At 39.2% G+C, this 14,721-nt stretch overlaps 1 protein-coding gene across 1 annotated transcript in view; it reads right to left on the minus strand.

Annotated features, from left to right (window-relative positions):
- Window positions 1-14,721, minus strand: part of KDR (kinase insert domain receptor) — a 56,896-nt gene that overhangs the window by 20,383 nt on the left and 21,792 nt on the right. Inside the window, exons 10-15 of the mRNA XM_020792530.3 lie at window positions 12,439-12,595; window positions 7,707-7,830; window positions 6,373-6,481; window positions 4,876-5,220; window positions 3,225-3,371; window positions 1,530-1,661 (exon numbers count right to left, since the gene is read on the minus strand). Coding sequence (XP_020648189.3) covers window positions 1,530-1,661; window positions 3,225-3,371; window positions 4,876-5,220; window positions 6,373-6,481; window positions 7,707-7,830; window positions 12,439-12,595 — 1,014 coding nt within the window. The remainder of the gene's footprint in view (window positions 1-1,529; window positions 1,662-3,224; window positions 3,372-4,875; window positions 5,221-6,372; window positions 6,482-7,706; window positions 7,831-12,438; window positions 12,596-14,721) is intronic.

Raw genomic sequence — 14,721 nt, forward strand, 5'->3', positions numbered from 1 at the left:
AAGAATATTTGAGAAGCCCACCATGTAGGAAATCAACTAAGACAAACACGTGTCGGGGGGAAAATGTCTAGGGGAATAAACTCAAATCATTTATCATCGTCATGTTTCAATCTCCTTAAAACAGAAACAAAAACATGTTAGGATATATACTGTAGCAAGTCGCATTTCACAAATGATTCGTCACACACATTTGCATGGAGGAAAATTTACAAGTACTTTCCATCCAACAAAAATATGTTATATGGCATATCACTTCAATATCCTGCTGAGGATTATGAAAACAGGATATATCTTGGGCTTGGTTAATAATTACCATAAAAACCCAAGTAGCTAATAATACAAATGCAACATTTTCCATTTTCTGAGAAGAATTCTTTTACATTGTATGCACACTAATATTTAAAATTCCCCTTTGACTGGCCAATTTCCCGGCTGTACAGAGCAACAATGTATGCATGTGCTGCTATGCTGCTCTCTGATTCCAATCCTATGTTTACACATAGTATTGCAAAATTCTTTACTGCTACTATAAGCATTAGAAAAAGGATCCTAAAAGTGGATGGGCCTCCGTAGTCAGAACATGGTTTGCTAGACATTTTGAAATTGCTTCAGGAGAGATGTTTTGACAATGTTGTTGTTTACCTCAGAACCGGCTATTGCTTTGCATTCGATCCCAATATTTTGAATATTTCTGTATATTTATATATTTTGGATATTTTATTTGTGGCTGGTCTTTTGACAGTAATAAAGTTTTATTTATTTATTTATTTATTTATTTATTTATTTATTTATTTATTTATTAGTAGACATGGTCTAGAGGGGCGGGGTAAAAATCAAATAAATAAATAAATAAATAAATAAAATAATATTTAAAATAAGAAATCTGATTATAGTTTTCAACAGGAGAGTGTGATTTTTTTCTTTCTTTTAGAGGATTGTACTTGAGCAAATAACTGTCTGGGAAGAGCTCTATTAACTTGAAATCAGGACACAGGAGCAGGGCTGACCCTCCATTAGAGTGAGGCAATTTCCTTTGGTAGTATATAGTGATGAAAAGCCAACAAACCATCTATCATTATTTTATTCTCACTGAATAGTGTGTCTTTGATATTCTGACTCATGCTCAATAATATAATCAGCCTGGGGACAACTGAATTGTGTAGATGGCTATCATTTGTTGATTTGTCTTGGGTAGCAAAATGTCTTGGAACAGACTTACAAAGAAGTTACCCACAGGTTGTGTAACATAATCCTATCATTTCTCTTTCCATTTTCTTTTTGGTGTTGGAGGATCAAGGACTTTCTGGGCTACCCTCACAGCTCCTAGCTGCCTTGCTCAGCCCTGTCAATTCTCTTTGCTCAGCCTTGATTCCTTTCCTGAATCACCCATCACCCAGCAAACTCAATGTTTTCAATGCGTGTTCAGCTCATGACACATGTAGATGGAAACATACATCAAATAAAAAAAAATAACTGAAGAAAAAAAGACAACATTTGGGGAAATCAGCCCTGAACTGCATGATACTGACCTTCCACTTCAAAATATGTTGCTGCTTTTGCACAGCCCAGGATATTGCAAGCATGACAAGCGTACAGCCCTTCATCTTCCTTTCTCACTCTTCGTATGGTGAGAGTTCTGTTGCCATCTTTCAGAACAATACCTTGGTAAAGGACACAGGGACACTGGAATTACTCTTTTATCCTTATTATTTGAGCTTATAGTCTACATTATCACAACAAAGATGCTGGCATGCATATATTTTGGCTTGAATCTTCTGATCTCCTATAGCAAATGCACTCCAAACCCCACATATGCATCTTCTGCTTAAATAATTAAGCTGGGGAGCTAGATGAAGCACATGGGCTCAGCCCCAGGATCTCTGTTGAATGCTGATATCCATCCTGCAACTTGCATTATGGTGATGAAGACCTAAGACTTAAGAACATAAGCAGAACCATGCTGAATTGGACCAAAGATTTATCTAACCCCAAGTTTTGTTCACAACATGGCCAATCCATTACCAGTGGGAAGCCAATCTAGAAAGGCATGTGTCCAATGACATCCTCTCAGGATGTGAGTGAGGCCAGCCCACCCATGCAGAAGGCCCTTAAAATCACTTCTCGATCAAAGAATGTGGTTTCAGCAGAGTTTGGAATGTGAAGTTTGAAAATTAGTTCCAGTTAGTTGTCAGAAACTGAGACATTAACTGATTATTAACATTTTATATCAAATGCTTTTAACTTCTGAAATTAATGTTATTAATACTGAAAAATGTTAATCTTGTGTTGTCTTTACAGAAGGCACATGTCCCTCCACATCCCCTCTGTCTCAGGGGAAAAAACACCTGCATTTCCCTTTCAAAACTAAATTCATACTTGGTAACCCAGTCTTAGGCCTACAGATGTATTTCGACTCTAACATTCAGTGGACTCTGTTAAAACAGCCAAGAGTTTGTGACGTATCTCAAGGCTTCTGGCAATTGCAGTCCAAGACTACCAGGAGCTTCAAGGCTAGGAACCACTGCTCCATGAAGAGCCAACTGACCACATCTGTTCCTTTAGCGCAACATTATAAGAGCCATGGACTGAAAGTCCTGCCTTGCTGAAAACCAGCTCAGAGCCTTATGATACCATCCCAAGCAGCTGAGATCATAGCAACCAGTTCTTACTGGAGCCAAATTAGTTCAATGTAACTGTCCAACAATTAGGGAAAAAATACTGTTTTTAGTCTCCCACAGATAATGTTTTTTTAAAAAGCATGTGAAATGCCTTGAGAAATACCATAGACATTTTGCAGCTTTAGCTAACGCTTCTGAGTGTTATCGTCTAAATGTATTTTTAAAGCCAAAATGCAGCTGTACACATTAGAGGCTCTGTCAACCATTTTAGAAACCCTGCCCCTTTTGGAGTCCAATTAAATGGACACAAGCCTCTGCACATAAAGCTGGCTCTCTTCAGATGGAACAGGGTGGCTACAGTTCCAGTGTCACCTAAATGCCCACACTCATCTACTGAACATGAAAAGGAGGCAGAGCTAATGTGAAATAATGGCTGGCACAAATTATAACATGCCACAGCAAAGCAAAGTTCAGGAATCCACAGTGGAAACAATATAAATTATGCTTCTTGAACAAGGAGTATACCAATCAGAACAAAATCAATGGAGAATTTTACAAAATGAATTCTTCAAGGGGAAATCACAAAATCAAAACATTCAGTCTCACCTGAATCTTCAACCAGAGATTCGTTATTTTTAAACCACATGATGAGTGGAGAGGGAATTCCATTTGCTATGCAAGAGACTTCAATGGTTTCACCAATAATTGTGGTTTGATTCTCAAGGTTCCCTGTGATAATGGGCGCCACTGGTTCTATTTGAAACAGAGAGACATTAAAATTTAAATGCAGGATTTGAAAAATGCAATTTGGGAATTATGGAACTGAAATAAGTCTTAATTCATTACGAGTTGCATCTCAATGGTTAACTGCCTGAACAATAGGACAAATGTCCTTTATGCAGCTCCTTCCTAAACACAATAGCTGAAATCCTGTTATTTAGCCCTACTGAATCAGTACAGATTTAGTGACTAAACTCCTCCATAAGTTCTACTGTTTCAATGGGCCTACTCTACTTATGATTTAATATGCTAAGCCACAGGACTTCAGCCACTTTACAGGTGCCTAAAAACCCCAGAATAACTGATCAAATTGTTGGCAATCAGATGTAACGAGTTAAAATAACAGTTACCTTTAATTAGTTACTTCTCTCCCACCCCCATCCCCTTAACATTGTAATATTACTTTTTCTTATTTTCTTTCTTAATATAAAGCATAATGCACTGCAACTACCTTTAAAATTGTTTTTAGGTTAGGCATTTTTAAAAGGCTTTTTGGAAGGAATGTCTCCCTTACACAATCCGAAGTGTTTGAATGGTGAGTGAACAGAATTCATGTTGCCAGAAGTGGCTGGAGGTTAAAAGAAAGGAAGAGATTCACGGATGAATGGCAAAACCTAATTAGATGGGTTGTCAGGTGCCGTGTTTTAGGACAGCCCACTCCAGTGTATCAATCAGAAAATACGTTGGACAGCAAATCCCAGCATATCCAATCAGCAATTGGATTTTGAGGTGTGTACACATCTCGAAAGTGTCAGGGTAGAGAAGGCAACGTACACTCCCAGAAGAATATTTTGAAAGAGACGGCAACAAAATGTTCCTCTTGCAGACAGTGGTGACAACCAAAGTATTATATGCCATTTTCTTTGCATTCCTGATTTCTGATGTCAAAATTAGTGTAACAATGTAACATGCTAAAAATTAATCATTAAGCTAAAATGGACTAAGTCTCAATCCAACTCAGTGTTTCTGTAGGCATTCATTAGACTTCTGATTTGAATTCATCTCAGTACCATTTTGCTCTTTTTTTCCTCCTGACACAAATATTTATGTTTACCATAGTACCTGAAAACTGCATGCATTTCTCACTACATTTACATGTATAAATATATATTGGCTGTTGAATGCATTCATTTGTGCCAGGAAAAACACTTTCACCACACTTTGAGAACTAGAATAAATAAATCTTATGGCATGTACAAGGCACCATGCACTGTGTTTTTATATTAATACTGTCTAACTGCTAAATTGCCATTTGAAGACACTTCAAGCGTGTGTGCATCTAGACAGTGTCTTGGAATGCACAGAAATAATTGTGTACCAGGAGTATTTTAACCCTAGTCCTTTCTCCTTCATTTGGACAAGAACAGTTTATATTATTAATGTTTACCATTAGTGTTATGTAAGAATTACATGCATCTCTCCATCTCTAATTATAGCATGAGATAGTTTCTTTTCTCATCAAACAGCATGAGATTACCTTGAATTGCCAGGTGTTTGACAAGGCAGTGTCGTGTTTTGGTCTTTTTGTCCTGAGCTATGCACACATAATCCCCACTGTCTTGGAGGGAAATGTTATGGAGAAGGAGTTCTATGGTGATGTTTTCTCCATTGGCACTTGCAGTTGAGGCGTTCAGTTTTTTAAGAGCTTCCAGGTTCTTACAAACGGGCATGGGCAGCCTGCCAAGGCGCGTCATGGAGGTACGAGGACTAAGCTTAAACCAGGTCAGGTTTTCAAAAGTGAGTCTGTCTGCTGTGCACTGCAAGGAGACATTGTGCTTCACAGTTGGCTGAGTTGGAGGCTGAAGATTAATCTCAAGACCTCCTGTTGTTGGAAAAGAGAGAGAATCATAATTTGTCATCCTAGGAAACTTCCATCATTCTTAGTGGGTTTCCTACAGAAATGCAGGGGGTAGGGCAGGGTAATGTTATCATTTTGAAAATGGCTTGACTTCAGCTTACATATACCCTAGTTTCTGGACTATAAAATGCAACTCATCAAGGCTATGCTGGTTGGGGGATTCTAGAAACTGCTGTTTGAAAAAACTAGCAATTTCAAGTTCAGATACAAACTGACACAAAGGACCAAAGAATCAAAAAAGTCAAACTGAGTGTGTACACCCACCCACAAACTATGAAAAGATTCTGAGAATTATTCAGAAAATGATTCTTTAATATAACCAACTTCTCTAGAAATCTAGCTGCCTTCTAAATATTTTTTTATATTACAGTACCCCATGTATTCACAACTGATTTGGCCCTCTATCTCTTTGTGCTGGTGATTCTATGTAGAAACAACACATTGTTCTACCAAAAACTAAAGAATTGATCCTACATCATCAGATCTCCCCATCTTCACTCAAGGACCTGGTTCAGATAAATTAAGAAACCATCATTTATCATTATATCTTGCTCTACTCCACCACAGCCATGAGGAGACTGAAAGCTTTTGGCACAGTTTTAACCACAGTTTAATAGTGTGTCCAAACCCAGAAGTGTAGTTAATCTTAACTATGGATACCTGAAACAAACCAAGTTTCTAAACAACAAGTTCAAGTTGGCTTGTTTCAGCTTGGCATAAATAAGACTAGACACAGTTGTCACGACTGCTCAATTTCACTCAGTGTGAACGTGATTAGTATTGTCATACTTGATATTGTTCACAGAATCACTAGCTTACACACAACCACCTTATTACTCTGAACAAGATCTTTTCCCCAATTCAAATCTCTCGCTGTCTCCACAATCACTTACAGCAGACCAAGCAGCAGAAATCTTTAACCCATCTTTAATTTGAATTTTAAAGCAAGCATATAAAAGACACTCTGAATAACATAGTGCACTCTGGCAGTCTTACATACATTCAGGAAGTGCTTTACCAGAGTAACAGTGAAGCAGGATCAGGTCTCTGGTATGCTTCATAAACTAGTTAGACACATTAACTGCAAAACTCATGCAAACAGTGAGCAATACTTACTAGTGACATGAAAAGAAATGACCCTCTCGCCCTCTCCAGCTTTGTTACTAGCCACACATCTGTACAGAACAGATACATTTGCTGCTTGAATGACAAGGGTGCTTACAGTCTACAAGAAAACAAATAAAACAACATCACGCCACATTGCCATGCTCAAAGGGCTTCACTAAATCACACACAACAGGTCAGCAGAACATGTAGCTATCTGGGCTATCATAAATTCCAGGACAACACAACACAACACACCATTGTTTGAGGCACCCTGTCAGCACTTGAAACTTACATGACCTGCCGGTTACCCACTCTGGCAAACAAAAGTGAAATTGTTTACCCTTTCCAAACCATCTTGTTACAATGGTCAAAAGAATCTCGTTGTTGTCCAACGTAAATCTTAACATTAAATTAAACTGGAAAAAGCATACTTACCCTTCTACATAAGATTATAGAACACATTTATATAAAAATTAGTTCTACTGAGTTAAAGAAGATCTATATTCTAAAATTTGGTTAAGATTTCAGCCTTAAACTGCAAAGTAAAATTCCTTTAGCTGCAAGGAAATCCTATTGGACACAGTGAAATAACCTCTGAGTAAACAGAATACCTAAATATCATTCACCATTATGGCAATAGCAAAATTACTGGTTCCAGATTCAGTCACATGAAATTGGGATGGTGGAAGCAGATTTCCTTATTATCTTGGCTTCGTGGCAGCCCCTCCAGTCCCCACACACCATGAGGGAAGCTGCTGAATGTGGTGAGCTATGTGGAGAGGCAGATTCTTCCAAATTAGGCAGGGGCATTTTCTGAATCACAGAAAGAATATCTCACATCCAACCTAAGGACATGTAAAATCATTAACACCTCACCCACTTTTGTGAGTGATCCTCCTTTGTTCAGATCAGAGCTTAGCCTTGCTAAAAATCCAAAGAATATTTGCAAAATCTTTACTGTTTATTATACATGAACCCTCTATGACATATATAGTAAAGCATCCATTCCATTTTACAGATGAACTGTTCAGGCTAAGAAAGAGTATCTGAAGCCACTTTGAAATATCCATAACAAAGGATTTAAGTATTTTAACTAGATTTCTAGGTTCATTGCTTTCCATCACTGGACCACATGGTTCTAAATTTCATGGCCATAATCCCACATATCTAAGAATACCAGTGATTTACTGAGGTTCTGTCTCAATCTGTCTACAGTAATCTGTAAGTATGTTTAGGACAAACAGGTCCATGATTATAATGTTCACAAACACTCTTACTAAGGTAGATTCTAGTTCAGTATTTTCAAACAGTACTTCAAATGGAAAAAAAGATGACTGACTCACTTTCATTTTTCCAGCAATCACAACAGACTGATGTTTTACTATTTCAATCTGATTTCCACCTCTTCTATCAGTTATGTCCTTCCATTTCTTACAGGCGTATGGATTATTTCCTAGTCCAGCTTGGCTGCAAGAGAAAAAGAACAGAAAAAAACCCATCAGGTGTTTCTTGAATTAGTAAATGTTCAAGATATGGGCCCATAATACAGACAAGCACACAAATCAAAAGTATGTCTGACAACCTTCATAGAACTAATTAATGGAACACCGGATGTTGCACAATTCCTGAAGCTAAACCTGTGCCTAGATTAAATGCCACTGGAATCTCTACTGTAAAGGAAAAAGAGCCGTGACTATCATTTCCTCAAATCAGAAACCCTAGTAGTCCAGTGCCATCAGTCCAGACCTATTAAGAATGTGTCATTGTACAGTTGTAGCAGTTTGATGCTGGCCAGTTAGCACAGTGAGCTAGGGAGTTGGCAGTAGACCCAGAGGATAGGAGTTTGACTTGCCAGCGTGCTCCCAGCACAAGGGACTGGTAAACCACTTCTGAGAAGGGTCATTAAAAATCAGAATTGACTTGAAGTAATATAATTTTTATTTTAGCTAGACTGATGCCACTTTAACTGCTATGGCTTACTGTGAGACATTTTAAAGTTTTTTTTTTAAAGCAAACAATCCTTTATGTAACAAACTAGGCTGCTCATGTCTGTAAGTTTTTTAACAACAACAACAACAACAAAAATAACAATAATAATGGCATATGTCAAAACGTGTTTCTTGATGTTTGTCTTAATGCCATTTTTTTTTATTTTTCATTTTTGGCTAAAATCCTGCAGGGATGTTAGTAGGAAAAAGAGAAAACTGGATGCAAGGGTGAGAAGCATGAACTGAGCAGCTTGAGTCCCTTAGAGCTCTCTCTCTCTCTCTCTCTCTCTCTCTCTCTTTTGGATTAGGCTTCCTTCAGTCACGAGAGACTATGGTAACGTGCTCTGTACGGAGGACTTGGAACAGCGTCTAGTGTGGCTGAGAAGGCCAATTCGAGAGTGACAATCCCTTCCACACTGAAGACAAATACAATCTGTCACCTGTCCAGCTCCCTGATTTTGCTGCTGTTGGGACTGCCTCTTTGCCTCGGCCTGCTGGACAAGTGTCTGTTGAGGTCCATTCCTAAGGCCTTCAGATCCTGCTTGCAGATATCCTTGTATCGCAGCTGTGGTCTCCCTCTGGGGCGATTTCCCTGCACTAATTTTCCATTCAGGAGATGAGATCTTTTGGAATCTAACCATCAGCCATTCTCACGGCATACCCAAGCCAACGTAGACATCACTGTTTCAGAAATGTATACATGCTAAAAATTCCAGCTCGATCTAGGACTACACTATTTGGAACTTTGTCCTGTCAGGTGATACCAAAAATGCATCAGAGGCAACACATATGGAACGTGTTCAGTTTCCTCTCCTGCCGTGCACAAAGTGTCCAGGATTCACTGCAGTACAGGTGTGTGCTCAGGACACAGGCTCTATAGACCTGGATCTTGGTATGTGTCGTCAGCTTCTCATTGAGCCATACTCTCTTTGTGAGTCTGGAGAACATGGTAGCTGCTTTGCCAATGCGTTTATCCAGCTCGATATCTAGGGAGAGAGTGTCAGAAATCGTTGAGCCAAGGTACACAAAGTCATGAACAACCTCCAATTCTTGCGTGGAGATGGTAATAGTGGGAGGTGAGTCCACACCCTGGCCCATGATTGTGTTTTCTTCAGGCTGATTGTTAGTTCAAAGTCTTGGCAGGCCTTGCTTAAACAATTCATGAGTTGTTGGAGGTCTTCAGCAGACAGATTAAAGAGCTTTCCATCAGATCTAGTCCAGAGATAGACACCTTCTGATGCAGTTCCGAAGGCATGCTTCAGCATGACAGCAAAAAAGATTCCAAGAAGGGTTGGCACAAGGACACAGCCCTGTGTCCGCTTCGGATGTCAAAGGGATCTGATGTTGAGCCATCAAAAACTATAGTGCCCTTCATTTCCTCATGAAAGGACCTGATGATGTTAAAGAGTCGAGGTGAACATCCAATATTGGAATGTATTTTAAAAGGCCATCCATGCTAACCAAATCAAAGGCCTTTGTGAGATCTATGAAGGTGACAAAGAGTGGCTGTTGTTGTTCCCTGCACTTCTCCTGAAACTGTCTGAGGGAGAATATCATGTCAGTGGTGGATCTATTAGCTCAAAATCCACACTGTGATTCTGGATAGACTCTGTCTGCAAGCACCTGGAGTCCCTTCAGTATAACACAGGCAAGCAGCTTCCCTACAACACTGAGAAGAGAGATGCCATAGTAGTTATTGCAGTTGCCCCTGTCTCCTTTGTTCTTTTACAATGTGACTATGTTTGCATCCTTCATGTTCTGTGGTACTCCACTTTTGCTCCAGCAAAGATGAAAGACTTCATACAGTTTGATGGTGATGGTCTCTTTACAGCACTTCAGCACTTCAACAGGGATGTTATCCTTTCCAGATGCCTTGCCGGAGGCGAGGGAATCCAAGGCCACTTTTATTTCTGCTAAAGTTGGTTCACTGTCCAACTCTTCCAAGACAAGCAGGCACTCAATGTTATTTAATGCTTCTTCTGTTACTACGTTCTCTCTGGAATGTAGCTCAGAGTAGTGCTGCACCCAGCGTTCCATCTGCTCTGCTCGGTCCTGGATGATCACGCCTGTAGCATGGTCTAACGTGGTGGGCACAGTCTCTAGAGCACATTAGCATCCTTCCAACAGGGCATGACTGGCTAGAATCATCGATAAGGATATTTCATGTTCTATGGAAGAGAATATGCTGCAACATTTTGTTACAGGATTCATTGCAATATAATAAATAAACAATACCCCACATTCCAAGACTTTGCTGCTACATAAAAATAGAAATCCCCATGACCTAGAGGTACATTCTTTCATTATTCTGCCTAGGTCAGCCCACAGCCAGGCCACTGATGGGAGCAAAACAGCTATTTTGGGAACAAACCTCCATTCATAAAATAGACAATTTGAGCTAATTTGGTTCAAGAGGAAGAAAGAAGACAGAGGGGGACATAGAAATCAATAGACTCCCTCAAGTATTTCTCTAGGATACTAGGCTTTGCGTAGGAAATGACCAGGCACCAAAGGAAGGAGATAGTGGAAGTGATTTTAAAAACAACAACAGGAAAGCTGGCTCCTTCTCTGCTACTTTTTTTTAAAATTCCTAAAAGGAAGTCTGGCCTTGTGCAAATCTAAGATAAGGGAAGTGAAGAGGGTCCTGGTCAGAAGTGCACTCTATCATTCCCTAACATCAATCAAGGCACTTCCTCCAAGATACGCTTTCACATAGATAAGAGACTGTGTCAAATTCAGCAGTAGGGTTGACGTAAGCAAGAAAAGCAGAACAACAAACACCAGATCTGTCAGAAGTACGAACAACAACAACAATCACAACTGAGAACTAGGAAGTGCCCAGAGCTAAAACCTTATGCCCAGATAGATTGTTTCAGTCTCATTGAGCTGTATTGATCAAATTTGGATCCACCTCAATGATCTGAATAGGAACAACTGGACAAAAAATTGTAAATTGCTTATTTATTTGGAAATTTCATATCCCTGCCGGTGGAAGAATTCTAAAAGCTGCTTGCAATAATGTAATCACACCCACCCCAAACCCACACCATCCAGCAGTTCTTTTCCTGGCCCATGGATGCAGCAAGAGTATATTTCTCCTTAGCTCTGCACTCGTGGCATAATGTATTTATTACTTAAAGGAGTGGATTTTATATTGGCAGACACCTTGCACACCTCAAGCTCATATTAATCAGCCCAACACTGTGCTAATAGGAAAAACAATACTTCTCAGATGTGACAATCAAAGACACTTATAGGCAGGAAGGAGGAAAGTCATCTGCCTTTTTTGTGCTGTGGCAACATGTGTTGCTGGAGCCAATTCCCAAGTGCATTCACACTTACAAATTTTTAGAGGAATCAGAGGAAGTTTTGTCTACTGTCAGGGAGAGGTGGAAATGAATATTTTTTTATACAGGCTTGATTCTTCCTGTAGTCCAAAGTTGGGTTTATTATTCAGCTTCATTGCTCCAAAGGGCTACTTTAGTAAACAAGTTACACCAAAATACAATCTAAAACAGTTATTGGTCAAACAGTCATATCATAGGAATGAAAAGGGAGTTAAACAGATGGGGTGTCTTCCATCTAAACATCACACCAAGTGTCACACAGCAGTCTCATTTGGGGATAAGAAGCAAATGAGTAATAGATGTTTCTGATCCATTCTGGTGTGAATAAGAGGAGAAAGGAATGTGCCAGTCTGAAGTGTGCTACGGTTTAATTATGTAGTTGCTCTCAAGTCCGAAATGAGTGTGTGTGTGCATGTGAAAAATGCCAAGTGAAATCTGCAAAGCAAGAGAAGGGGTTGAAGGAACATTGCCATGATCCTAAATAATGTTCAGGGCTAAACTCAGATCGATATCTAAGGGAAGAGAGAACCATGGTGTAAGTCAGCCACTAAAATATATTCATGCCTCTGGAAATGTGCAGTGTTTTACAAAAAGACCATTACAATGGAAAACCAACTCATCTTAGGTTGTGAGATGTAGGGTAGGACAAGTCAGATAAAGATGAATATTAAAGCAACTGAATTGAAAGGAGAGAGTCGGCAACACAAGGCCCTAGTGCCAGCAAATCATGATGAACTTACTGTGGGTTGAAAGTACATTCTTCTTCAAACTGCCAGTACCAATGAATCCTGGTTACTGCTGGGACTGCATACACGGTACATGTTAAGATTTGAGTAGAGCCATACTTGTAAGAATCCACAGGAGCCAGAAGAGCATTCTCCCCAATATGAGGTGGAACTGCAGAGGAAAAGATAGGTTAAGGAATTACATTCATGGACTCCTATAATTAAACTAGTTTTAGCAAGCACAGGGTGGATAGGGGGCTGTAACAAAATGTTGTAGCATGGAGTACTGGTTTGTTTGTTTGTTTTTTTAGTTCTAGACAGCCATGCTCTCCTCCACGATTCTTCACTCCATTCTGCATGCCATCTGGTCTTCTCCTCTTGCTGCAACATTCATTTAGTATTCTGTGGATACTAAGCCAGCTCAGTCTTCATTACATTATTTGGGGAGGTTTACCCCCTTAAAGTTTTGCCCAAAGATGTTTTGCGCTGAAATTCCCCATGTTTATGGTTATGACTTAAAAATCAACACATTTATTTCACTATGAGCTTTCAAGGATTATACTACTCCCTAAGATCTATGGAGTACAATATTTAGGTCACAGGTATACATAGGTGTGGGGATCAAGCATAATGGGATGCAAAAAAAGGTAAAAAAAATTTAAAGTTGTAGTAGCATTAATAACACAAGCAAGTAACTTCCAAACTATTTACAATGGGAACATAAACATCCTGGCAATAAGTAGAATAACTGGCTGATGTATATATATTTTTTGTCTGATACAAAATGCTTAGGATGTTGTCTGTTTCATGTTGGAGTAATTACTTTTGAAGACAGCTTATTGTTCAGAAGCCAGAGTTTTGCTAAAGAGAATGAATTTTTTGTTATGTACAAAGATGACAAGAAAATCAACTTATAAATTTACATAGTATTTTAACGTTTAGATGTATACTGGATAAAATCCACTTCATCAGTCTCCCTCTCAAATCTCCCTTCAAAACTTTTTTTTTGGTACAAACCACTGCAACATCAAAGAACAAAATGACATGACTGATATCACACAAGATTTCCAGAGGAGGTAACTCATCTCCAGTCTGTGACTGGAGATAAGCACAACAGATGAGAGAGAAGGGAGGAGGTGCCAAAGACTTGAACACTAAAATGGAACACCCATAGGTTACATCCTCTCATAGCTGAAAGTTCCCTATCCCTGCTTTATATGGACATTGGTCTAGGCAACATCTTCAATTTCCATAAAGTTGTTGGTCGACCACCATGTCAAAAAGACGTTTTCACCTCTTTGCTGTGATTGACCACAGTATCAAAGAAACAATGTTGCCTGGCAACTGGCTGCTTCGGAAACAACACAATGCTGTTTCCCAAACAGCTACGGGCAAAAGGAATTTGAGGGGTGAAGCTAGAAAGGACAATGAATGAAGAACAGGAAGGATGGGTGAGGCACACGTGAACAACAAGGGGAGGGTTTGTGTGTAAAGGAGTATAACAGAGCACCCAAGTCAGGAAAAAAACAGAATACAAAGACAAAAAAAAATTATACAGCAAATTGAAAATAGCATTCTTTTTGTGCAACATCTGGATAACCAAAAGTTTATATTAAAAAATAAGCTAAAATGAAGGATAGAGTCAAGGCAATGAAGTGGAATGGATGTTAACCCACCTGGGCCTTGATAAACCTACTGCTTTTGCTGTCTGCATTAGATCATAAAATCACGAGATTCAGTGAAATACAGAACCCTCATTGGCCATTCTACACATCTGGAGTGCTATGTTTAACCTGACAGGTCATAAATGAAGCAGGCCTGTTGTAGATGTTGGAAATCTTTGCATAGATGGCTTTATAACAGACTTTGCCACTCATCACCCTAAAAAAAATAAAAGCTGGTCTAACTGGTCAGAGAGAGAGAATGTTATCACTACTGCTGCAAATCAAGCCATGTATTTAAAAAAAAGCTCGGGAGAATTTAGAGAGATGTTTTCACCTTAAGAGTTAGCAATGTTGGTCCACCTAAATCAATAGTCTACATTGACTAGATGATACTCAGTGGGGCAGTTTCACAAGGTCTTGGAGATCATCCCTGACTTACCTGGAGAAAGGCTCCATCTGCATTCAAATCATGAACTCTGTCCAAAGTGTGAATGTAAGAAACTGTAAACAATTAGTTACTTGTAATCAGTTTCCTCCACCATGGAAAAGGTAAGACTAAATTGCATCTGAAGAAGGGATACCTTCATCCTGTTTGTAGCATATCTGTAACATTTTAGTTACTTTTGCTTCTACA

The sequence above is a fragment of the Pogona vitticeps genome, chromosome 5 (assembly GCF_051106095.1).
Source record: "Pogona vitticeps strain Pit_001003342236 chromosome 5, PviZW2.1, whole genome shotgun sequence".
Classification (NCBI taxonomy): domain Eukaryota; kingdom Metazoa; phylum Chordata; class Lepidosauria; order Squamata; family Agamidae; genus Pogona; species Pogona vitticeps.